A 25,346-nucleotide genomic window follows, 5' to 3' on the forward strand; every position below is an offset into this window, starting at 1 on the left:
AGTTGCCTAGCTATTTGTTAGTCTAGAAAGAGCCTAGCTATTTCTTCTGTGTTTTGGCCTTCTCTAGACTAAAAACATGGTGATAATTTTCAAGACATCTTGTCAGTAGACTTTTTTTTTGTTTGTTTGGGATTTTGAGAGAGGTTTTCTTTTATGTAAAGAAGGTCACTACAGGAGTGACCAGAAAAAACTCTGAAATGAGTTTTTTAGGTAAACAAACTCCAGTCCCCTGACATCACTAATACCCCATCATTAATAATGCCATGAAATATTGCGAGTCTTTCTTAAAAATATCCAGATGCTGGCCTTGTCACTCCTGCAGGAATGCTGCAGCAACACTCTCTCTGGCATTTGTACCCTGACATATTTACAAGCTCAAACCCCCTTCTCAGCCTTGTTGGTTTCCTCCCAAGATAAGTTATCCTTTTTCTGCTTTATTTCAGCAACTTTCTTCATATTTTCTCCAATTTGAAACAGCTTTATAGATTGCACATATCAAGAACCACACACCTTGCAGAGGAAGCTTCACCCATGATTTACCCAGTGGCTTTAATTCTTCCCTGTCTTTTCCAAAAATATTTATCCACACTCTATCCCCACTTCTATGGTCTCCATTTACAGCCGGGAAGCTGAGGAGCACAGGGCTCAAATGACTCATCCCAAACCATTTACCAACAACAGCAGACCCATGGCAAATGTCCCATGTTCACAAGTGATCAAGCTCCATCTGCTCAAATGACTTTTGAATGCTATTTTAGTTGTTTCTTGACACATCATCATTTCCACATCACTACAAGAAGAATTTATAAAAACTTTGAGAGATACATAAGACATCAATCCCAGTAGATCTGGATTACACACACATGCAGAGAAATCATTTTCATTTCCACTACTCACCAATGTTTCCTCAGTCTTTCTTCCATCCTCCCAGCCTTGCCTGATGTGGCAATCTGAGAAAAGAAAAAAAATCCAAAAACAACCTTAAGGTTAAGTCTGACTGAGGCTTAACCTCTTTGTGAAACACTTGGGAGAATTCTGCTGCAGAGTGAAGAGTTTGGCACAGGGAGAAGATCTCATTTCTTGGCCCTGATGGGGCAAGGTGTCCTAATTCTGCTGGTGATTAAAGACAGAAACCAAGATGGATCAGTGTTAGCTTTTCCTCCAATTCATCAAAGTCAAGAGATTAAATAGGGCTGGACACTGATGGAGGTTAGCTCTATCTTGATTCCCACTTTCTCATCTGCAAATATTTTTTGCCAAATCAGTGTAACAAGGCCAGCCCTAAGAGATGTCTTTTACTCTCTGGGCACAGCCAAGCCACTTCACAAATCTCACATCCTGAAGACCTTCATGCTTTCACACACTTTTGAAGGAGCAGAAGAGCAGGAGCAGCATGGGCATTCAGAATAAGGTGACAGTGAGCAACAGGATTTCCCACAAGCACATTTCATTTCAAATAAAGTGGCAGCAGCACTGTCTGTTGGCTAGGCAGCTCCTAAACTCCCCAAACACCCCAACTTCTCTCACATTGAACAATCTCTCACCAACACATCCTGCTTCTGCTTCCTCCTCCTAGTCAGGAAGAGATCTGGGAGTCTCTTGCTTCAGAACATGATGTAGAAGCCTTGGGAAACCCACACAAAATTTTGATGTATAAAGAGTAACTTCATCACTTTACCGTGAAATATGAATATACTCTACCAACCAGACATAAAAAACTTTTCAATTATAGACAATTAAAAGCAGTCTTTATGGACTTAATATGCCCCTAAAGATTATATATATCTAGATATAAAAACATAGATAGATAGATACAAAAATTACTCTAAACATTCACTACAGTTTATTCCCCTATAGGTTATTCAGGGATTCTCAAAGAAATAAGGAATAGGTATGGGAAGACCATAAAAACACTCATGAATATGCAACACTTCATGTAAAATGAACCCATGAAGTTTAGAGTCCTAAAAATCATCTGGCATTTCCCTGAATTCAGCAGCCAGCCCTATGTACAGAAACACACTACAGGCTCAGGCAAACCTTGGTGCTCCCAGTTCAATAACCTTTCATCTCCATGGTCAACAACATTTTCATTGTGGCCAGAATGCAGGCTGACTTAAGGAGGAAATATGAAATAACCTACCCACTGAAGAAGTTTCTCTTTAAATTCAGACAATCTATGTTTGGCTTAAACCCTTTGGAAAATGTTCTCCCTGGGAAGCTTTCATTCTTTATTAGATAATTCTGAATGTAATTTTGTGTTGTTAGGATGAAAGGCAAATCCGCTATCACGTTGTGCTGGATGAGAAGCTCCTGAAGAACAACCTGCACAATGGCATGCACAGGGAGACCATGCTGGGGTTCTCCTACCAGGTTGGGTTCTTCCTCCACAACAGCCAGGTACTGCTGTCTGCACTTGCTGGGACAAAGAGGTTTCCTGCTTTTTACAAATCTAGCTTCAGCTTTAAACTTGCATGGAGTCAAAAGGAACTGTGCACCCCTCATTAGCTTCTGTGACTCAACAGTACGAAAGTTGTCACTCAAATGCAAGGCCTGTCTCAGACCTGCTTAATTCAAAGTCACCCTTGAAGGTATCTTTGATTGAATTTGATTTCAGCTGTGCTGTTCACAATTAAAATTGAATTTTAGGTATCTGTCTCTAGCAGCTTCAAGCCTGAATTCCAAAGCAGTCATTAATCAGACTTCCAAGGGTTGTTAGAAACCTGCCCTCAATTATAAAGCATTATTTCCATTTTCTGTGGATTCACTCCACTTTCAATCCTAAGAATTCAAAGCACTGTGCAACAAATATGAATTGCCTTTCAATACCACTCATGGAAAAGTCAGGCACAGCAAGATTAAAAGACAGGGCCAGGAAGGGAGCTTCGTCCTCCTTCTCTGTCCCAGAAGTCCCTGTGGGCAAAGGAAGACAGAAAGCTTCTCACCCCCAGAGTTTCAGCCCTGCTCTTGGCTCTGCCCACAGCTGAGCTTTGAAAAAGCACCTGCACTGGGACTTGCTGCTGAGGGCACAATGGGATGTGGGGTAGAGATGATGGAAGTCTTCCTTGAAAGAGCAGCTACTGGTAGGGTTTTCTTGAAGCCCCACATCCCCCAGACACAGGAAATCCACCTTTTGGCACACCTTAGGCTCCTTCTCCATAGCCTTTACACCCCTTGGAAAAAGCTGCTCTGGCAAATCCTGTTGCTCAGAAGTTTTAACAGGCTGCAAGTCCTCCCATGCCCTCCAGGGCAGTGAAGCAGTTAAAGGCAGCAGCTGGAATATGAGCCAGTGTCCAAGGCTAACTACCTTTGCTGATTTTCCTGACGTGACCCCTGTGGATTTCTCTCTTTCTTCCAGCTCCTACTGCTCAGGCTATCCCAGAGCCATGGAGCATCTCTGCTGCTCTCTAACTGGTTGCATGTCTCTTGCAGCTATACATAAATGATGCTCCTATCAGCTATGCAAATGTTGCCACAGACAGAGGAATTATTCATGGACTGGGAAAGGTGCTGGAAATCCAGAAGAACAGATGTGATATTAATAATACTGTGATCATTGTAAGTGGCAGAAGTTCATATAGAACCTTAAAGCCCCTCAGAGAAATCTACAGCCAAACAAAGCTCAAAAGTATAGGATATGTGATGCTACTTCCCAGATAGGACTGCACACATTTTCCACAAAGGATATTCCTACCAGAGTTTTAGCAACTCTTAAGACAACGTTGGTCCTGAAATCAGTGTTCTGACAGCCTGGAAAAAATGTAGTCAGAGTGGCTCAATAATAAGAAATTGCTGACCTCTAATATTCAGATAATATTAGTAATGCATTATTCTAATACATCTTCATAACCAGAACACTTGTTTATAATGTGTGAAGTATCACTTTAGAAGAGGAAATTAAAAATAACCAAATGATCTTTCCTTCTTCCCCTTGGGGAAGAGTGTCCCCACAGAGCCACTCCTAGGGATAGTCTTCCTTGCTGAGCAGGACAGCTTCCCTCACCCTCTTTACCAAAGGGGTCACCCTGATAATGTATCTCAAGCACTAGATTTAGAAATGTCTGGAAATCATTCTTTTTCTATGAAACAACTTGCCTGCAGCTCTGTACAGTCTTAACTGTCTAAGAGTCTTAACTACCTCTCATTTGTGTTGCATAAGGAGCAGTGCAGAATTTGTTCACAACCATCAAGTTGTCCCCCAGGAACAAAAGAAATTGTAAGTAGTTTCTCATTAATGCTAGGGTTATTTGTTTCTCTATATCAAAACTGACTATATATGCATTCAATCCTATTTTTAATATAATTTTTTAAATATAATTGTCTCAGTTTCACCAAAATACGTAATAGTTATCTTAGCCTGCTACCTACGTTGCTTATAGTCAAGAGACTCAATCCACCCTGACCTCAGAGATTCTTTTTGAAAAATCTACCTGGGATCAAGGCAACAGAAGGGCAGTTAAAGATAATTTTATCTTTCAAGGACAGCTTCTCACATGCACTGGGACAACTAGGGCTCCTTAAACTGCAAAGTTTACCTCCACCATGCAAAATTAGGGGAGGGAAATGTGGTCTCGAGTATGCCTGCTCCAGAAGGAATTACAGCACCAGTTTTAGACCTTCAAGTCAGAAATGTACAAAAGGGCAAAGTCAATCCATCCCCAGCAATATGCTGTAAGCTATAGTCACAAGAAAGTTGGGAGATTAGAGAGACTTTGGATGCCCAGGTCCCACACATGAGAACTGCAGATATTTAGAGTTTCTTGGTGCCTAACTTAGCTGTGAAAACCTCTCAATTGGGATTACAAAAGTATATTTTCCTTTATCATTTTTTAAAAATTAATTATGCCAGTATTAGTATTCCAAAGCAGCTTAAGTCCCATCCACTGCATCAAAGTACTTGACTGGCAAAACCAAATTTAACTCCTCATGGCTAAAAATCAAACTCATTAACATTTTTACAATGAACAGTTGGATGGATTCTTGTCTCAAGTTCCTCACAAGTGTACATTGAGATCAAAATCTTTCTTCAGCAAATTATCTTTCCCCAATTGTATTCAGACCTAGAAGATAATTTTTCAACAGCTGTTTTGCACAACTTCATAATTCGGTTTTCCAAGAAGAATTAGAAAGATCAGAAAATGTGAAAAATGAAAAAAAGTTTATAAAACTTTTGAATAGAAACTGTTCAGTTCTGAGCAAAGGCAATTCTAGCCATCTTTAAAACGCCACAAGACACTGAGTTAAACTGATCATATGTTCATTTTTATTTCTAAAAGTATTTCCTTCATTTTAATTGTGAATGTGTGAGTCAGTGCACAGCATGCATAAAGTTAATGTCCCATGTATTAACACATTTGAAAGTAGTTGATCAATATTATTCAGAAGTGCATCTGTTTCTCCAATCTTTGCTCAGGCAGGGGTGAAGAAATACTGTGTCCTCACAGAAAACCACATGAGACAGTACACCATCCAGATTGGCTGCAAGCCCAAGTGTGCTAAAACCATCATTGTGAGTTCACTGCTTCTATCGTGGTAAAAACCAGGAACCCCCTTCCCCGACCTTCATCCTCCTCATCACTCCCGCTAAGCATACACAGCATGTCAAGGCAGCTGCTGACTGTATATTTATTGACCTTTATTCTGGATACAACAGAGATGGGAAGGTTAAAGACTGATGATAGCATGTCCCTGTGGTGCAGAAGGAGCACAGCTTTGGGAAGGATAAACCTGTGCCTGTCCCTAGCAATTCCCCACCTCTCCCTGAAGGGGTGAAGGGCACCTGGGTCCCACCAAGGACGTGCAGTGGCAGCGTGTGACCTGGCACATCGAGGAGTGTGGTCACAGACCAGCAGAGCTGATGTGCTGCTAAAAATCACAGAATCAAAGACTAGTTTGGGTTGGAAGGGACCTTAAAGTTCATCTAGTCCCAACCACCCTGCCACTGGCAGAAACATCCCCCCTCCAGGTTTCTCATGGCCCCCACCACCGTGCCTTGAACATCCAGGCATGGGTCCACCCATAATTTCTCTGGGAAACCTGTTCCACTGCCTCACCACAGTAAATACTTTTTTCTTAATATCCAATATAAACCCCCCCTCTTTCCCTATCCCTAAAACCCTTGAGAAAACCCAGCTCTCTCGTTCCCCCTGCCCCTCAGCACAGCATTTCTGGCTTTGCAGACCAAGGAGTGCTGCGCGGGGTTCTTCGGCCCGCAGTGCCAGCCGTGCCCAGGGAAGGCCGGGAGCGCCTGCTCTGGGAACGGCGTGTGCCTGGATGGCACCAACGGCACCGGCAGCTGCCAGTGCGAGGAGGGCTTCGTGGGCACGGCCTGCGAGGGCTGCGGCCAGGGCAGATACGGCCGCAGCTGTGACCAAGGTACCCAGCGTCCCCAAACCGCACCGCAGCTTGGCCGGCCCCTCAGGGGCCCAACCCTTCCCCTTTTGTCTTCTAACCACATTCAGGTTCTGGGAAGGTACACCACTTCCTAATAGGCCATGCTTGAAAACATCATTAACCCCTTTTCTTTCCCCATTATGGTTTTCTTTCTAATCCCTAGGCTGGAGACAGTGCTTCCATCAGCAGGTGGTGTCTGGGCCACCCTTGCTGTCCTTCCTACCCACATTGCCACACTTCCACAGACAGTGGCTTCCCCTTTTATCTTCTAACCATGTTCAGTCCAGATTCTAGAAACATAGAGCACTTCCTAATAGGCCAGTCTTAAAAACATCAGTAACCCCTTTTCCTTTCCCCGTTATGGGGTTTTCTTTCTAATCCCTAAGCTGGAGACAGTGCTTCCATTAGCAGGTAGTGTCAGGGCCAGCCTTGCTGTCCTTCCTGCCCACATTGCCACACTTCCACGTACAGTGGCTTCCCCTTTTATCTTCTAACCATGTTCAGTCCAGGTTCTAGCACTTCCTAATAAGGCCAGTCTTACAAACATCATTAACCCCTTTTCTTTCCCCATTATGTGGTTTTCCTTCTAATCCCTAGGCTGGAGACAATGCTTTCTACTCTGTCACACCACAGAAAAGCATCCAGGAAGAACCATCCTCTGTAGTACTGCTATTTTCCACCAATTCTTTCCCATTAAAATACAGTTTCAGGCCCTGCATTTGGGAATAGAGGCAATATAAGCGTAGTTTGAATCCAGAGTTATTGTGTAATTAGAAACCAAAGGGCACCAGACATTGCCTTTCTTCAAATAGCCCAGAGCAGAAGGTGCCATCAGCAGGTGGTGTCTGGGCCACCCCTGCTGTCCTTGCTGCCCACATTGCCACACTGCCAGGGACAGTGGCCTGCCCCCATCTCTCCCACAGTGTGCACTTGTGTCCATGGGAAATGCAGCAGTGGGATCGATGGGGATGGCTCCTGTGAATGTGACGTTGGCTGGAGAGGAGTGACATGTGAGACTGGTGAGTGTCCTGCCTCCTTTCTTCTGAGGTAAAAGGTGAGCATTTCAGAGAATGACAGAACTGCACAATCAGATCCCAGTGCAGCTTCCCACATGCAGTGACATATGGGTCACATTCCTGTGCCATGGCAATTAATTACTGCTTTATTAGAGAGCTGGTTGAGACACCACTCATGACACTGAAACACTTACTTAGCTAATTCTCTACCTGTGTCACCCTCTATCTGCCCCAAAAGAACATCTCATTTATTAAAGCCACATGTTTTCCAGAGCAGGATTACCCAGCACATTTTGACTCTCAGATCAAAAGCCTCTCAAGTGCATCTAAAAGTTGATTTAGCTACACAACACCAGATATTAAATTATGTTCTTGTTAATGCAATAAAAAATAATTAGCAAATAAATCATTTTGTGCTGGCTTAATACAGCTTCTATGTCCAATCAAATTATATTCTATATATACATAATTAAAATGCACTCAGTAACTATTTTAAAACTCTAGCTGTAATAGCATAAAATTTAAAAGTGTTATAAGACTATTCAAGATCAGTTTTAAATTTTCCCAGGGAAAAAAATTTTGTAAGTTCTGTAAGAATATTGCTATATATGCTCTGAGAAAAATTTCAGCTCCTTTAGAAAACTTACCCTTATATAATTCTAATATTACACGTGACTCACCAGACTAAATACAGGTAAATGACAACAGGTGAAATGTCTTCCTGACAATATAACACAACTCATCCTTACAAATGAATTTAAGTGATATCCACTGATCTATATAGACTCTACAGGTGGAGTCTCTATCAAGACTGAGAGCACAGTGGTGTAACACAGAACTCAGCCTCCAGCTCCACATGGTGGGAACAAAAGACTCTGAATCTAGAAGGATGTTGACCCAAAAGGTTCTACTTCATTACTTCATTTTTTTTCCACTTGCAGAAATCAAAGATGACGCATGCAATGCCTCGTGCCACACCAGTGCTAAGTATGTATGAAATGTACTCATTTAGAGGAGAGGGGAGAAAAAGGGGACCTCTTGCAAGGCAAAAAATCAAATCCATCTTGCTCATGACTTCTCAGCAGCATATCTCACAGAGATAAGGAGCAATGTCAATCTAATATATGTGGTGATGAGGCCAGAAAGTTCAAAACTCTCCTCACTTCATGTCAAAATATACTAATAACAACAAAAAAAATGCTCTCACCAGTCCAGCACCAATATTGGGACACTGACTAGTTTTCAGAGGAACAAGTGAGCCCCACTGAACCATTTACTGAAGTGCATCTGTCCCCTCACCACTGACCAGGCAGCAAGATTTACACTAGTCAAAACATCTCAAAAAAAATCCAAGGAAAACTGGCTGGAAGGACTCCTCATTTTCAGCCACAGCTCTGTAGGAGCTGAGAAACCAGATGGGCAAACCACCTTTTTCCCAGATGTAGGTCATTCTCTCCCTTGTGTGTTTATGACCTTCAGTTCACAGTAGCAATATTTTACCAGGCTTTTTTGGCAAAACTACACTCTCAGATTTGCTCATGTGGACCCCACACATTCTGGAATCACAACTGTGTTTCTGACACAAGCAGATTGTTCCTCCCTTGTGTATTTTTCATCCACTGACATACACGTGTACGTCTGAGGACAGGTGCAGGCATGGAAGGAGTAGGGGGCAGTGATGAATTGTGCTGGCTGCATCCCTCCATAAATTGGGTGCACACAGACAAAAATTTTGCACAGCTTTTTGAGTGAGCAGACATACAAATTTTGTAGTTCTGCACCAAAAAAAAAAAATAGGATATTCAAACACCAAAGCATGGAATTCTAATACCTAAAATAATACATCAAAAACACATTTGAAAAGCTTGGTCCAGCTAGGTCCATTTTTATGGGTCTAGCTACCTCTTACTGTATGGTTAAATGCCTTGTTATTTCTATGCAACATTACCTTCAGAAACACTCACAAAAACAAGGGCTGTACAAAAGACCTGACCAATTATTTTTTTTTTCCTTTCTGTTAAATGATGCCTCCCTCCTTTTATTTCATTAGCTGCCTCCTCCTATCGAATGGCACTGCCTATTGCAAGTGTGCAGCTGGCTTTGAGGGGAACGGGACATTCTGCACAGGCAAGTGAACTTTGTTTCTTCCCTTTGAAAAATAAAAATAAAAAAAACACATTAAAAAAAGAAACCAAAGAAGAATGCTTGAAGCACTCTCTGGTCACAGTAGAGTTGGTGAGAGATGAGCAGCTCCCTATGCACCAGTTAAAAAACAGGAATTGTTGCCAGTTCCCTCAAAACAAACAGCAGCCCAACAGGTGCAGATTCATAGCAAACAAAGGGCTCCAAGTCTCCAAGTTGTGAGGCATTGTGCTGAGAGGGAGCAGAGAAAAGGGAACATGCTGTGCACAACCCCAGCCCCATTGTTTGCAGAGTAATGAAACCTGGTTTGTGACTTTTACTCCCTTTCCCAACAAAGCCCAGCAAAGAGAGGCCAATTCAGGCACAATAACACTTCCAGCTATTGGAAGCTGTCTAGCTCAACCATTTCCTCAGCTTTCTGAACTCGCTCAGATTTCTGGTGTGGCAAAATCCATTTCTTTAGATTAGAGAGATTTAAGAGACCTTCAGAAAGGGATAATCGGTGTTCCTCCAAAAATCTGGGTTATCCAAAACAGACTCCTTCCAGCTACAATAATCATAATTAGTTATAATTTTTCTTAATAGTTAACTGATTAAAATACTGATGTTTTTCAGACAGAAGCCTATTTTTCTACTTACTCACAGTGGCTGGCAGTGTCCTAATCTCAGATTTTGCCACTCTTATTCGGCCTGTTTTCATTTTCTCTTATGGCACAAAACAGACAAATCAACTTTAATCTGTTGGGGGGAAATTCCCCATGTGCAGGAAGAGCTGGGTCACACAAGCCACCCATAGTGACTCTGCACTCTCCTTGCTCCCTATATAGGATTCCTGGGCAAAACTAGTTGCAGAAAAAAATTAACTCCCTGGTCTGAAATTTATGAAAGAGCTATTTAGGGTCATTTGAAGCAAAATTTAAGGCAATTTTGTGGCTGATTTGAATCACACTGAAGGTCAGACAAGGCTCCCTTTCTGCTCTCCAGTTGTGAGAATCCAGCTCATCCAGAGTTGGCGAAACAGTATGAGTATCCATCTGAATAAGAACCCAGACTTGCAGTCACAGGAGGGCTAGGTGGTATTATACTCTAGACCTCCTGCAAGAGAAGTTATGTGATCTGTGTGCAGAAAATGTCAAGCTCAAGGAACACTTAAATGGCTATTTAAACCAGAGATGAACACAAACATTCTTTTCTTTTTTTTTAATTTTTTTTGGTGTTTTGTTGAAATGGGCAGAATTACTCAAAGTCAATCCTGGATGTATTCTAACATTCCAGATTAGAAACACCATTTCAGCTTTCCATATGGAAACAATAATAGGTATTAAGTAACTAGCACTAATGAAATCTGTGGCCTCCTAATTCAGAAAGACTCATTCCAAAAATGTTAGTAAATCCCTTTAAAAATGGAGACAGATAATCATGAGAAGCAAGAAGCCAGTCCAGCACATTGGTTTAATCTCTGCTGCTGTCCCTGTTCAGCTATTGATGCTTGTGAGAACAGCAATGGGGGCTGCTCCTCCAAGGCAGAGTGCAGGAGAACAACACCAGGAAACAGAGCCTGTGTCTGCAGCGCCGGCTACACCGGGGATGGGATTGTCTGCCTCGGTGAGCACACACCCTGCCCCTGCACCACTCACAGGAAAACCACAGGAGAGGGGTTTCCTCCAGGGGGATGCTCCTCCTCCCACTCTGACCCAGAAGTGCAGCTTGCTGATATTCTATCCCCCGATGCCAAAGGCATCTTTTCTTGACACACGGCTGATACTACTAGGCAAACCGTGTGACACCAAACCTTGCCAAACAACATCTACCCCTAGCAAGGATGACCCCATCTCCAGCAGCTTGATACACACACACTCCTCTGACCATCACAGACTTTTAGATACTGTACCACACCTCCCCAGGTTTGGTTTCAGAAATGCTGCTTTAGCCTCCACCAAGACAACTGAAGATCTAGACTGAGGTACTGAGTAACTGAGGGAATGAATTTTGTCATAAATCTGCACTCCCAGTATGTTTTTGCTTAAAATTTATTCTTCTTGGGTTTTCAGAATTACTCTCTCTTTATTACACTGTTTCTGTTTTATAAAGAAATCAACCCTTGTCTGGAGAACAATGGTGGGTGTGATAGAAATGCAGAATGCACACAGACTGGACCCAATCAAGTGAGTACTTTGTTGCTGAAGAAAAATAGACCTAGTCAAATGTTTAGTGTTGGGCAAAGAAGGATTTCCCCATGTCAACTTTGTTTTTAAGTAGAAAACTGAATTTCATAACAATTCTGAAAAGTATATGCTTCCCTCACAAAGGCATTTGAGGGGGAGTGCAGATAAACAGGAAAAAAAAATCTATTTCAGTGAAAGAAATCCAAAACTGCAGAGGAAGGCAGTGTTTTGCTATTTCAAGTGGTTGTTTTTCTACTTTGAGAGGTTTTGATGTGAAAAGCTGTAAGTTTGAAAGTATTGCTAGATGATGTTTCTTTTATTGTTATAGAAACTGTCCATGGAAAAAATTCCATTTTAGACTAATCCTTCTCCCCACACTGTTCAAGTGTATCCACAAGGAAACAAAATGGCCTAAACCATAACTCTTGCACAGGAGTTACAACATTCTGCAGTCCACTCACTCTTTTTCTGATCTCTAGAAGTAGCTACAACCTGTTTATTTATTCTTCCTTACCTATAAGAATGTAATTAACATCAGAGTAATAACAACCTCCACTACAAAACCCCAGCTCTGCAAAGGCAAATTTATAGGATGGAAATACATCTACTTTCTCTAGGGCTTTCACTTATCCAGGAGGTACCTAAACACTACAATTAGACTACCTCCCAGTTTTATTTCTGCTGCAGAAATCTCACTGAATTTCCAAATTCCTACATATAAATTCTAATTTCAGAACAATTATCAGTGAATTGGAGAATATAATTCATTTATTTGCAACTATTTTTCATCTTTGTGATAACTGCAAATTTAAAATATAGTAACCATAAAAAAGTGTCAGCTATATTTCCACTGCATGGCAAGTTGCCAGTAACACACAATTCCAGGTGAGTTTTGAAGCTACTTTTCATCACTTAAAAAAAACACAGGGGAAGGAAAGGGATGAGAAGGGAATACCAACTCAAGCAAAAAAGATGAGGGAAACAAATTAAGGGTTTAGCCTGTTTTGTCAGGAAGACAATAATGTGCAGATGTCAGAGGGGTCATTTCAAATGAACAGGACAGCAGAGAGGAGACCAGAGATGGATAGGCAGGAAAAAGGCAGATAGAGCCTAATGAAAATTATTACTTCCCAATCTCAGTCTATAGTTACTGGCCGAGAAACTTCTCTGGGAGATATAATGTACTTTCAGATTAATAAATTCCACATCATATCACAATGAAATTACCTGGAAAAAAGTAAACTGTATATTTATGTGCTGAAAAAAATTCAAGCATTTTTCAATGTATGCTTGTTTTCTGATTTTGCTTTGTAGGCAGTATGTAATTGCCTGAAGGGATATTCTGGAGATGGCAAAACCTGCACGTATATCAGTATGTGTTTACAAGTGAGTATCCATTTAAGAGTACAATTTCAGGTCTCATTATAATCATTACACTTTTGGGGGTTGTTAGTTAGGTGTGCTAAGAATCTATTTACATTAACTTGGCTAATCTTTAAGTATTCTGGTTCAGTACATGCTTTAGTGCTGTCACTATGGGAGAAACTAAAAAAAAAAAATGAAGGAAGGGCTTTTCCTCAACCACAACCTGGATAAAACATAAGTGAGGGCCTGGACTCATCATTGAGTCTTAAATAACTCAGTTCAAATCCAATGCAGAGAAACAGACCCTGGTGTGTAGTGCCAAAACCAACGTCAGCAAATTATTTATCATATAGAGTTCCTACAAAAAGCCAACAAAACCATTTCCTTCCACAACACCCAGCCCTGGGCATGCCATGGCACTACCCATTCTGTGCCTCACTTGTCACTGCAGGCTAAAAATTAGCCACATTTGTTTAGCACAAGCTGGCTCACACACTGCAAGCCACATATTGGCAATGAGTGTGGTTCTGTGCACCAGCTGCACTGCTCTGTCTCTTGACAAGCTGCAGCAGGGACATATCCACTCTTCTGTGTACATTAATCCTCTGTGCTCTGAGCACAGCAATAACAATTCTCATTCTCACCCTCCCAGCCTGGCCTCTCAGCTAGCTTTCTCTGACCTTGAAAGGTTGCAGAGATGAAAGAGCAAGGGTAAAAACACAACCTGGAGGAAGGAGAGTTTAAAGCTTTGAGCCATTGCTCCCTATGATTTTGAATTATCTTGCTTTTTCCTGTGCTGTGTTCCAGCAGCTTTGCTTCCACTTAACTAATTATCCAGGCTAACTTTGTGTTAAAAATAAAGATCATCTTGAGAAGCATCAATGGCTAACCTGGCTCCATGATGACCAAACCTCTGTGCAGCAAAGCTTCACAGGTAGCCAAGGCTGCCAACAGTCTGCCTAAGCCAAGCCAAATCCACAGGAAATCCACCCAAATGCAGTCCTTGCAGCCAGGTGTCTCTCTGACCCGTCAAGGCAGGCCCCACTGGCAGCTCCCAAAGGAGTTTCTGCTCCCTCTCATGGCCCATGAGAAAGGATCCCTGAGATGATCAGCAACAGAAAAGACACCATGAAGCAAGTACCTGAAGAAAAAACAAGAAAGCTTTTCAATTTCCCCCAGTTTGATCTCACGTCCAGGATAAAAACTTATTTGCAAGCCAAGGTGGTAACAGGAGAGCACCTCGTTGTGACTGAGCAGAGCTCTGAGCCCCAACATGCTGCTCCTGAGTGAGGAATACCTTGATTTAGTGCAGGGAGCTCTCTGGAGGCAGGCAGCTGGGTGAGATGCATCCACTGCTCCAAACCCAGCATTGGACTCAGGTGCAGACAGGAGATGTTTTAGAAACAAGGACAAGGCAAGTCCCTGTTACAGCTGTCCTGGACCATCACACAGTCCTGTGCTATGCTCCTCAATAAATTCAGGCTCCTGGCTCCATCCCCGTGATTTACAGTGTTTAAATAGTTCTCCTTAGGAAGAAAATCTAAGACTCATCCCTAAGGTGCAGAGTAAGACTTGCATGCAAATATTTTGCTTCCTTGCAGCCTCATGAACTAAATACATTAAGGAGGGAATCAAAACTAAAAACTCTGCATAAAAGGAGACTTATTTTTTACAAATCCTAAATGCTTTTTACTTTGGAAGAAAATATATGCCATCAGATGTTCCAGGAAGATGTGGTTCCAAAAAGATCTTGCTATTAAACTGTTCTAAATTATATAAGCGGGGGGAAGAAGGGTGAATTGGAATTGTTTTATACACCTGGCAATGAAGGCATTATATATTTTAAACTTTGCCATTACAAGAATAATGGAGGCTGCAGTGAATTTGCCATCTGTAATGACACTGAGGTGACAGACAGGACCTGCACCTGCAAACCTAACTACATTGGGGATGGATTTATGTGCCGAGGCAACATCTTCCAGGTAAAGTGCTTCACATGTTTGCTGTCCTCTATTTCTCTTCCCATAGTTAATACAATGGTTGAAACACATCACTTGTTTCTTGGACAAAGTTGTAGCCCAGAATTTGAAGTTATCCCTCTCCAAGAAACCAGGAACAAGATGCTGCAATATAATCTTAACTGCCAAAACAAACAAAAACCCTAATGGACAATCATTATGATTGTAATATTAGGGAGTTTTAGGTTTCAAAGAAGCCTGCTGTTTGGCAGAGTAAGGTAAGAACAGAACAGAAGCAATACAGATATGCAGCACTTACTCCAAACCTTTCTTGTCTGAGTGCTGCATTTGTTTTCACTCCACAGATGTTGCCTCACATTTGCAGCATTGTTACAGAGTCTTTTTCTTAATTGCAGGAACTTCTCAGGAACTCCAAAACATCTAGGTTTTATTTTCACTTAAAGGTAAGAAAAGGTTGAGTGGTTGGGGGTTGCTAGGTTTTTGTTGGGGGGGTTCTCATCCCTTTTTTTTCTCCAAGAGTGCAGAGCAGACAACAATCTGGTATGCACCAACTTCCTGCAATGTAATTGGGACTGGATTTGGATTGTCAGTCACTAGTACTTGAGATGCTCTAATGTAAGCTATTAACTGTCACTAAAACAGTATTAATGATCAAGACCAAAGTTCCAGAGAAAAGCAAGGCCTCCAGATGCTGTCACAGGCTCCAGCTGGGTAATAATTAGCATTGACTCCATGATTGCAGAAGGCTAATCCATTACTTCATTATTCTTATATTGCACTATACTTATTAAGAAGCTCATCACCCTTCCAATGAGCTGGGACAATCCAATGAGCTGAGAGCTATTTTGAACAAATAACATCTTACAACAGAGCAAATGACAGCTCCAAAAAGTCCTGCAAACCACACAGTTTGCTGAATCTGTTGATATGTCAGTCCAATATAGATTGATCCAATTGGCCAATCAATCCAAACACCATCACCAGTGGCCAATTAAGAAATCACCCTTTGGCAAACAAATCTCCTGAACACATTCCACATGTGCACAACAACAGGGGCAGCAAGTGGAGAGAAGACTTGTTTCTCATTCTTTTCTCTGACCTTCTCACAGCCTTCCCCAGGAAAAGGCCTGGGAAAGTCATGCCTGCTGCTCTCTATGGAGAGAACTGTGGCTACATCCAGACTGGGCATAACCTATTCACAGACTGAGATCTGACAGCACATCTCTTGTGAATTCTGAAGCAAGAATATACCACTAATGTCCTACCCCTTCTGCATCTCCAAATGGCAACATTTTCAGTTGCCTCCCTGAAACATCACAGGGTGCTCTGTGTCTTTCATGACAGCCAGTCAGCTCTCACTGATTTTTGGAGACTGGTGACAGCAATTCTCTGTTTACCAGAAGCCTCAGGGCAGCACAGACCTGTACACTGGCCTGTTAATCTAAAGACCTATAATCCAGTTTCAATTTTGCTACCATGGTAGACAGGTGGCTTCCTCTTGCTTTAGGAGCTCTCAATCCCTCTCAATTAGGGATACAAGCACCATAAAGTCACCCCAGGACATCTTATCAGTAGTGCCTGCAACAGCCCAGGTCCATTTGTGCTCCTAAGGGTAATTAATTTAATTCCCTCATCTCCTGTTTGTTTTTGCAGAGGAGATAAAGACATGGCTATAAGACAAAATCTTCTATTTAATACCTGTGAGCAAAGGTGACAGATGAGGCCAGGAGTCAAAGCCCACATGAGGAATTTCTCTCACCCTTGTGTTGCAGGGAAGGGAACTCAACACACGGCAGAAATGGAGCTGCAGGCACCACCTTGCCCTCCACAGGGCAGTCCCTGTCACTGTGTGGCATCACATGCATTAACTCATTGCTGCTCTTTCCTCTTCAATTTGGCAGGTCTTGTCCATCAGTGATCTCTCAGGCCCCGGCCCTTTCACCCTGTTTGTCCCTCACACAGACATACTGAACAGTGACCCACGAGTAAGTCAAAGGGCTCAGTACAAATGAGCTTTTTTTTTCTTCAGATGCCTTGCCCAGCTGCCTCTCAACCCCTCCATTCCCCACTGCAGGTCAAGGACTGGATTGCCAAAGGAGTGATGGCTCAAGTGCTCCGGCACCACGTGGTGGGTTGTGCCAACCTGCTGTACAAGGACCTGACAGCCATCACCAACGTCACCTCTCTCCACGGTGACCCCATACACATCAGCTACTCTCAGGTAACCAAGCTTGGAGGGACAGGGAACAGAACAGCAAAACAGCCCACTCTCATTTACCTTTTTAAAAATATCAGTGGTTCCCTTTCCTCCTCTGCTGCACAAAAATAATTACTTTCAGCTAAGATTGCCTGTGCAGCTGAAGAGTTCAGCACTTATTTGGTATTTCAAGAGTCGAGTTCTACAACCCTTGTGTTGACACAAGCTATTTTATCCTCAGACTCTGACTTTATGAGCATGAGGAGAGTTTGAAAAAGCAAAGGGCAATTTATTAAAGCTGAAAGTACTGTTTGCTGCAAAGAAAAGATGATCTGAGCTTATGATATCAAAGCAATTCAGCATCAGCCTCACTTTCCCACAAGATTTCACAGAAAAAATGTTTTTGTTGCCTTTCCAGAACTCACTGGTTTTGAACAACAAAGCTGAAATTGTACTCAGTGATGTTGTTGGCACAAATGGTGTGATCCATGTCATAAACCAAATCCTGGTCCCTTCACAGATGCAGGATTTCCCCCTCAAGAAGGTATGTGCAGCTTATCACCATTACCAACCGAAGGGCTTTTCCACAGTTACTGTCAGATATATAAATCATATAAGTCAACAAAAAAAGTGACTCTAAAAAGATCTTATACAAATAAATTAAATATTGTATTTCAAATTCACCAGAATTACAGTTAAAGTAATGACAGTATAAGAGGATTTCTGTAGAGGGTTTTTACAGCAGCTTTGATTTTATAACAAAAAGTGACTTACAGGGAAAAGCAAGCTCTTACCTGCTTTTTTAATACCAAATAATGTATTTCTTAGGTAAATTACTCACTTTTCTTCTTTGTAGGAAAGTCTTAAAATGGTTGCAGCCAAGCATGGGTACATTCTGTTCAACACTTTGCTGGAGGTAAGGACACCAGGACAGGAGCCATTGGGAAAAGGTTGTAAATTAATTTTTTTAAAGACAAAAACACAGAGAACATGTCATCACCAGCAGGATTTTGTTCAGGAGAACCAAAGGGCTCACCATACAGTACACAAAAACCCTGCTCACCACCAGTCACACTCCCTAAGAGCTTGGGGATGTTAAGCAGACCCACAGCCACCTTGCCCTTCCCCACTCAGCTCTGTCCTACTGTATATCAAGTTCAACTCACACATCTGCTTTTTAAAGTCAAGGTGTGTGCAGGCTGGTGAGCAGGCAGCCCACAGAGCACCACACCCCAGTAACACCTGACATTCACCCCACAGGGTCAGTGGCACTTTGGACAGGGCATTAATCTTCTTCCCCAATTGTTGCTGTGTTGCAGAAGAACAACCTGCTGGGGCTGATCGACGATCCCATTCACAAACCCGTCACGCTCTTCTGGCCCACTGACACAGCCATCCGTGCCCTGCCACAGGAGCAGCAGGACTTCCTCTTCAAGAAATCCAACACCAACAAACTGGTGCAGTACCTCAAATTCCACATTGTCCGTGATGCTGCGGTAAGCCCTTGCATTCTGGGAGCGTTGCCACAGGCAAAACACTCAAGGCCAGACATGTGCAGCTTGCTTTTTCTTCCCCAGGTGTTGGCCTACCAGCTCCCCAGCTCCACCCCACTGAAGACCCTGCAGGGCTCCAACCTCAGCGTGAGCTGTGGGGATAACGGGGAGATCGTAAGTGTTGGCTCTGCTGGCGCATTTATTCCTCACTCCTGCTGCAGGATAACTCCTGCAGACCAAACTCTGCCTTGGCACAGCCCCCAGGGAGGGTCAGTGGCACCAAAACCTCGTTGGTCATCACCCCTGCATGCCAAGAGCCACACCAACAGATTCAGCAAACTGTATGGTCGGCAGGACTTTTTGGAGCTGCCGTTTGCTCTGTTGTAAGATGCTATTTGTTCAAAAGAGCTCTCAGTCATCTTGAAACTGAAATACCAGCACATTTTAGCTTCTACAATGTGAGTGCAAAACCACTAAGATCAGCCTGGTTTTGAACCCCATGAATTTTTTTCATTGCATGCAAACTCTGGTGTGTAGGCACTTCCAAGCTAAGGTTGCAGGCACACACATAGCCTGATAAACCAGAACAATGTCACATTTTTCTTTGCAAATATATCAGGTCATACCTGGCAAGCATCTAAACCTAAATACACATAAGATAAATCTGTGAGCACAGAACTAGCATATTGTGTCCTCTTCAGAAAAGAAAGATATCATAGAATCATAGAATGATTTGGGTTGGAAAGAACCTTGTAGATCATCTTGTTCCAAGCCCCCTGTTATGAGCAGTGACACCTTACACTTGGCCAGGTTACTCAAAGTCCCATTCCATCTGGCCATGAACACTTCCAGGGATGGGGCATCCACAGCTCTCTGGGCAACTTCTTCCAGCGTCTCACCAACCTCACAGTAAAGAATTTCTTCCCAAAATCCAGTCTAAACCCACTTACTTTCAGTTTAAAGCCATTATTCCTTGTCTTATCATTGCATGCCCTTGTTAAAAATCCTTCTCTAACTCTCACATATCCTCACATAGGGACTGGAAGCTGCTCTAGGGTCTCCCTGAAGCCTTCGCTTCTCCCAGCTGAACACACCAAATTCTCTCAGCCCATCTTCATAGGAGAGGTGCTCCAGCCCTCTGAGTATTTTCATGACCCTCCTCTGGACTTGCTCCAATAGGTCCACAGCCTTCCTGTATTGGGAACTCCAGAGCTGGACACAGTACTCCAGACACACATCTGCCCTTAGGAAGAGAGGCCCCAAAAACTGGATTTGAGCCCCATAGCCATCAGTTTTACTTACAGGATAGTTTGCCATTCCACCTTGCCCCAAGAGCATTCCTACAGAGAGCAGGAACCCAAGGAGGAGCAGCTCATGACCTGCCATGTCCCCCTCTCCCCATCCCATCTCCCAGGGCGCCCTGTTCCTGAACGACGGACAGTGCAAGGTGGTGCAGAGGCAGCTGGAGTTCGATGGGGGCATCGCCTACGGGATCAACTGCCTGCTGACAGAGCCCAGCCTGGGGGGCCGCTGCGACAGCTTCCTCACCATGGAGCTCATGGTCAGTGCCCCTCGGGGTCCCTGCTGACAGAGCCCAGCCTGGGGAGCTGCTGTGACAGCTTCCTCAGCATGGAGCTCATGGTCAGTGCCCCTTGGGGTCCCCCACCCTGACAGAGACACAGCCCAGGCACCGATGCCCACTTTCACTGGGGTAACACTTCTGCAGCTCTGGCACTGATGCTGCAGGCTGGCTGCATCTGCTGCACTGCTTAGAGAGAGATTCAGAAGTGCAGCACAATGCCTCACATGTGCACAACACAAATCCTGTATCCACTCAAAGCAGCACACAGGACAAGTGGTTCCACTGAAGACCATAAAAAAGCTTGCAAGCAAAAACTTGAGCAAGGACAAATCTTTCTGTCGAGCTTTTAAATTAGTGGAAGTTCACGCTACAGATTTGTCCATAGAGATCACATTTACAAAGTTCCCTATTAAAAAAAGAACAGCATTGCTACTCCAGCAGCTCATGGTATGAAGGACACAAGACAAATAACTGCTTACTCTGTCTCAGTCTCTGGCATTTCTTGTTTTTTACACACCTGAACAGGCACTGTTAGCGTGGAGGAAGTTTCCTCCATGAACTTTGATGGGTCCCACAAATGAGAACTTTTGAAAGTCATCTTCAAACAGTTTCAAGACCAAGTTTACTTCAGTTTAATTGGAAAGTATTAAAAAATTTCCTGGAAGTAAAAGAACTTTCAGGTAGTCTTTAAAAAAGCTTCTCAGAACACGTATTTCAGTTACAAAACCAACAATTGTGTATATCCCATCTGCTCAAGTTGCCTTTTGTTTATGATGTCATTAAATTAAATTAAACAGATACCATTTCCTCAAATATCATAAGCAGTTCCTGAAAAGCAAACATTTTTCTGTACTCTAAATTAGACATCCAGGTCTAATACAGATGACATAAATACTAGTTTGAAGCACATTTGTTATCTCTTCCCTCCTTATTTAAATCCAGACAAGTTTCCTCTTCCAGAGCTTATATTGCAGTACCAAAACTATTTTCGTACATTTTTGTGGCACTAAACTATTGCAACATCTTTGTTGTCACTCTCCTCTCTTGCTCCTCCACAGTTTTCTATTATTTTTAAGCGCAATAAGCTTTATCTTTTCTGCTCTTATAAAAGAAACTTTTTGTCCAAGTCAAATGGTCTTTTGTAGCCATTATTTTAATATACTTTTTTTTTTCTCTTTTCCAGGGGCATTGTGCTAGCTGTTTCAGTAACTATAAATGCCCTCCAGGGACAAAACCAAAGGTAAAACATTCAAACCTCACATGTAAGCAGACTAACATGCTTTTCACAACAGCAAACTAGAAAAAGTTTCTTAGTATAAATAAAAAGAGAACCTTTGACAGTGCTACCACACTATTAAGTGGCAAAGCTGTCCCTGGGCAAACATGAGGGTGCTGGTGGGGGATGCTTGCTGGTCTGACAGAGCAGCCCCTGCACTCCCAGGAGCACTGCTCAGCATGTCAGCAATCAGAGACGGTGGGGGTCTCCCACCTGCCCTTTTCACGCATCACATTTTGGTTCAGTGTTACACCAGAAATTACTATTTAAAGAGGAAAAAACCAAACTCCATGCAGCACTCATTCTCCTGTGTTCTCCCCCTCCTCTCTCTGTGCTGCCACGTAGGGAGGAACCCACTGGTGCACCTACGAGTCCTACGGGCTGCGGAGGGATGGGTGCCGCAGGAACTGCTCCATGGTCATCCAGATAGCCAAGTGCTGCAAGGGCTACTTCGGGCCAGACTGCCAAGGTAGGATTCCCACCCATCCAGCCATCCTGTGCCCTCTCCTTCCCAGTACAACTGTGTAGTGCCCAGCAGGCAGAACTGGGAGAACTGGGATAAGGGGCACGAGGACAGACCAGCTGCAAAATGAGGGAACTGAAGAGCATAAGGTGTCAAGTGCTTCTTCAATTCAGATTATCTCCTCTCATTTAGAGAAAGTTTTAAACTCCATAGTAACAGCAGGTGGGTGCTACAGAGAGTAAAGGCTGTCCTGCTGAGCAGGTCACCAGCTGAATATGCTTTAAACACAGATTGGGTTCACACAGCAACACCAGCACACACCTGAGAACCAGTGCATAATTGCTCAGCCACAGAAAAGTGCACTCATCAGCAGAGTAAGCTGAGAAGTTGTAGTTCTGAACAGGTGGAGACGATTTGGGAGGCTCCATCTCAGCAGTTTGTTAGCAGACACAAACTGTCCTCCTTCACCTGCCAGCCCTGCAAGGAGCAGTACAGGTGCCCCACCACAGCACAATCCAGGTCAGGATCTCTGCTGGCAGATAGGTCCAGCCACACAAACTCTGCCAGCTTGTTCTGTCCCGGTTTCACAGAGAGACACATGCAGATCCCATGCAGTCTCCCACAGAGACACTCAAGAAAGGCTCGATTTTGGAAGTGCCATTCACAGATGAATCTGAATGAGCAAGCAGCCAGATAACAGCAGCCACAAGTCAGTGCTGATCCTCAGCACCTTTCTGATAGGAGCTGTGGAAGAGCTCACAGTAGTCCTGTGTCACAGCCACTTTTACACACCTCAGGAGCGATGCATTTACAGGCATTCCCCGCTTGACAATTTTTACAGAACGAGAACCAACAGTGACAATGAGTAAACGCGCACCTGAGCTAAAGAGCCACTTTTCTTTTCCCACCTTTCAGCTTGCCCAGGGGGCCCAGAGACCCCATGCAATGGCCATGGTTCCTGCGACGACGGGTACACAGGGACAGGAGAGTGCCACTGCAGCGGCGGCTTCAACGGGACCTCGTGCGAGCTGTGCTCTCCAGGCAGATACGGCTTCACCTGCAGGCGTACGTTTGAGTTCCCTCTCCTCTTCCATGCCCCACGACAAGCCTAAGCTGTTCTGTCAGCAAGGAGTTTCTGAGTAAGCCAAGGAAAGCTTCCCTCTTAACATCAGTATTTTTCCTGAGTGCCTCCTCATGGCTGGGCATGGCACAGGGTCTCAGAAGGGAGGAGGAGAAGAAGGCATGCAGAGGCTGCAGGGCTGCATCTGCACAGGACCTCCTACTCTTACACAGTACAGCAGTAACAGAACAGAAGCAGGGCCTCCAGCAACAAGAGGTTTTAGCTACAGCACAGCTTTCTCCTTCATCCCCATAAAGCTTAAGACAGGATGTTAGTAACCTGGCTCCTCAAGGAATGTGCTACTTCCACAGAGAAGAAAAAGGACACCAAAGTGAGGGTTGTTTGTGATGAGGGACAGCCAAGCAACTGCTCACAAAACCCACCTCTCTGTGGCTTCAAATGTAAACTAGGTGGGAGCAGGATCAATATCTCCCTTTAAACTTAAATGTTTTCCTGACATAAAGCCTTTCCAATGAGAAGTTACAACATTAATGCTTCCATCCTAACCATGTACACCTGTGCTGCTCCTGAGGCACACAGGATGGGGGGTTATAGGCAAGACAACAGGCTTGGACACAGATTCTCAAGATTATAACTACCTACAATCCATCCACTTTATGGTACACCATAGCATAAAACTTATGAGCCATTACCTTGAAACTAGGTTCTGAAATTTAAGAGAAAAAAGGTTTATAGCCCCTTCCTTTTGATGTAGATTTAAGTCAGACAAAAATTAACTAATCAAATGAAATGAAAAAAACAACAAGTGAAGCTCCTTTTCAGCAGGACAGGTATGCAAAAAAATCAGTTCCACAAATCCACATAATTTTCTTCTATAAACAACAACAATATTTCAAGAAGGATAAGACCATAAAGGATGCTTCAGCATAACATTATAAAACAGAGAGCCATGAGTCATTCTTTAGGAAGGATTCAGCGCATAAGTTATTGCAGGGCCCAAAGAGGAGAGGAAAAAACATCACCTATAGATTAAACAGACCATCACACCTCAGGTTGGAGGGCAGAAGCAGCAAAGCCTCACCTAAGAAGAAACTGAAGGAATCCAAACGCTTTTAGTCATGAAAATATCTGAAACCCTAAAAAAATAAATTATAGGTAACTTGTCCCCATTTTACAGAAAACCTTACTAACCTCATATCTGGCTTCCTTACTCAGCTGAACCTTCTTCCACAGAGCAGCCAAGCACTATCCCTCAACACACCTTGGTTTTTTCACTGGCTTCCCCACAATTTACAGCTGCTGTTCATTAAGACTGATTTGTCTGGGTCTTCAGTTCAGCTGTTAACTCCTGCCACAGTTCTCTGTGCAGTTTACTACTCCACTGCAATGTGCAGGTCAATACTCATTTTCATTTTTAGAGGCACATTGAACAAATGCCAATTATAAAATCACAGAACCACAGGTTAACTCAGATTGGAAGGGGTTTCACAAGGTCTCAAGCCCAACTCCTTCTCAAAACAGGGTCAGTTCTGAGCTCATGTTGTACAGGACTTATCCTGTCAGGACTTGAAAACCTCCAAGGATGACGATTGCTCAAGCACTCTGGAAAGTCTGGTCCTCTGCTTGACTGGCCTCATGGTGAAATACCATGAAGGTAGACTCATTTAAATTATTTCTGGATAATACCGTATTAAACTGACAGGATGATGTTTCTCTAGAGAAAGACTCCCACTCTGCAAGTGATCTCTGTGCTTCTTTTCCAGCTTGTGAATGCAAGAACAACGGGCAGTGCGATGAAGGATACTCAGGGACAGGACGATGTTTCTGTGAAACAGGATGGACTGGCCGGCTGTGTGAAACCAAGCTAGGTCTCTGACTGCTCTCACCACTCTGTCCATGGAGCTATGGGCTGAAACAACTTGCAGTTCAGCAGAAGGTTTCCATAGATAAGGCAAAAAGGGTTAATAAATGTCAGGAGCCATATAAGAGCACTTAGGGACTCTTCTCTGGACTGAGGACAAGTCCCTTCACCCCACTGTCTCCTCTTTTGTGATATGGCAATATGAGTTCCTACCTACCCTGTGGAGAGGCTTTGGGCTGTGGCAGTCGCAAAATAAAATTCTTACAAATTTTCCAGTTAGCCAGACTGGTACTAAGGGCTCTCCTTCTGCATGAAACGAGGGCATTGTGGTGC

The 25,346-nt window shown here is 43.3% G+C and overlaps 1 protein-coding gene across 1 annotated transcript in view; it reads left to right on the forward strand.

Moving 5' to 3' along the window:
- The window catches only part of STAB2 (stabilin 2), a 76,955-nt gene that overhangs the window by 41,759 nt on the left and 9,850 nt on the right, over window positions 1-25,346 (forward strand). Inside the window, exons 32-55 of the mRNA XM_064421069.1 lie at window positions 2,269-2,400; window positions 3,433-3,558; window positions 4,160-4,216; window positions 5,414-5,509; window positions 6,180-6,375; window positions 7,317-7,412; window positions 8,351-8,396; window positions 9,460-9,536; window positions 11,031-11,156; window positions 11,643-11,716; window positions 13,031-13,102; window positions 14,944-15,063; window positions 15,456-15,503; window positions 16,962-17,045; window positions 17,135-17,281; window positions 17,676-17,801; window positions 18,114-18,173; window positions 18,577-18,753; window positions 18,835-18,924; window positions 20,165-20,311; window positions 21,516-21,572; window positions 21,954-22,077; window positions 22,987-23,136; window positions 24,916-25,020. Coding sequence (XP_064277139.1) covers window positions 2,269-2,400; window positions 3,433-3,558; window positions 4,160-4,216; window positions 5,414-5,509; window positions 6,180-6,375; window positions 7,317-7,412; window positions 8,351-8,396; window positions 9,460-9,536; window positions 11,031-11,156; window positions 11,643-11,716; window positions 13,031-13,102; window positions 14,944-15,063; window positions 15,456-15,503; window positions 16,962-17,045; window positions 17,135-17,281; window positions 17,676-17,801; window positions 18,114-18,173; window positions 18,577-18,753; window positions 18,835-18,924; window positions 20,165-20,311; window positions 21,516-21,572; window positions 21,954-22,077; window positions 22,987-23,136; window positions 24,916-25,020 — 2,533 coding nt within the window. The remainder of the gene's footprint in view (window positions 1-2,268; window positions 2,401-3,432; window positions 3,559-4,159; window positions 4,217-5,413; window positions 5,510-6,179; window positions 6,376-7,316; window positions 7,413-8,350; window positions 8,397-9,459; window positions 9,537-11,030; window positions 11,157-11,642; window positions 11,717-13,030; window positions 13,103-14,943; window positions 15,064-15,455; window positions 15,504-16,961; window positions 17,046-17,134; window positions 17,282-17,675; window positions 17,802-18,113; window positions 18,174-18,576; window positions 18,754-18,834; window positions 18,925-20,164; window positions 20,312-21,515; window positions 21,573-21,953; window positions 22,078-22,986; window positions 23,137-24,915; window positions 25,021-25,346) is intronic.

This window comes from Passer domesticus, chromosome 5 (genome assembly GCF_036417665.1).
Source record: "Passer domesticus isolate bPasDom1 chromosome 5, bPasDom1.hap1, whole genome shotgun sequence".
NCBI classification, from domain to species: Eukaryota; Metazoa; Chordata; class Aves; order Passeriformes; family Passeridae; genus Passer; species Passer domesticus.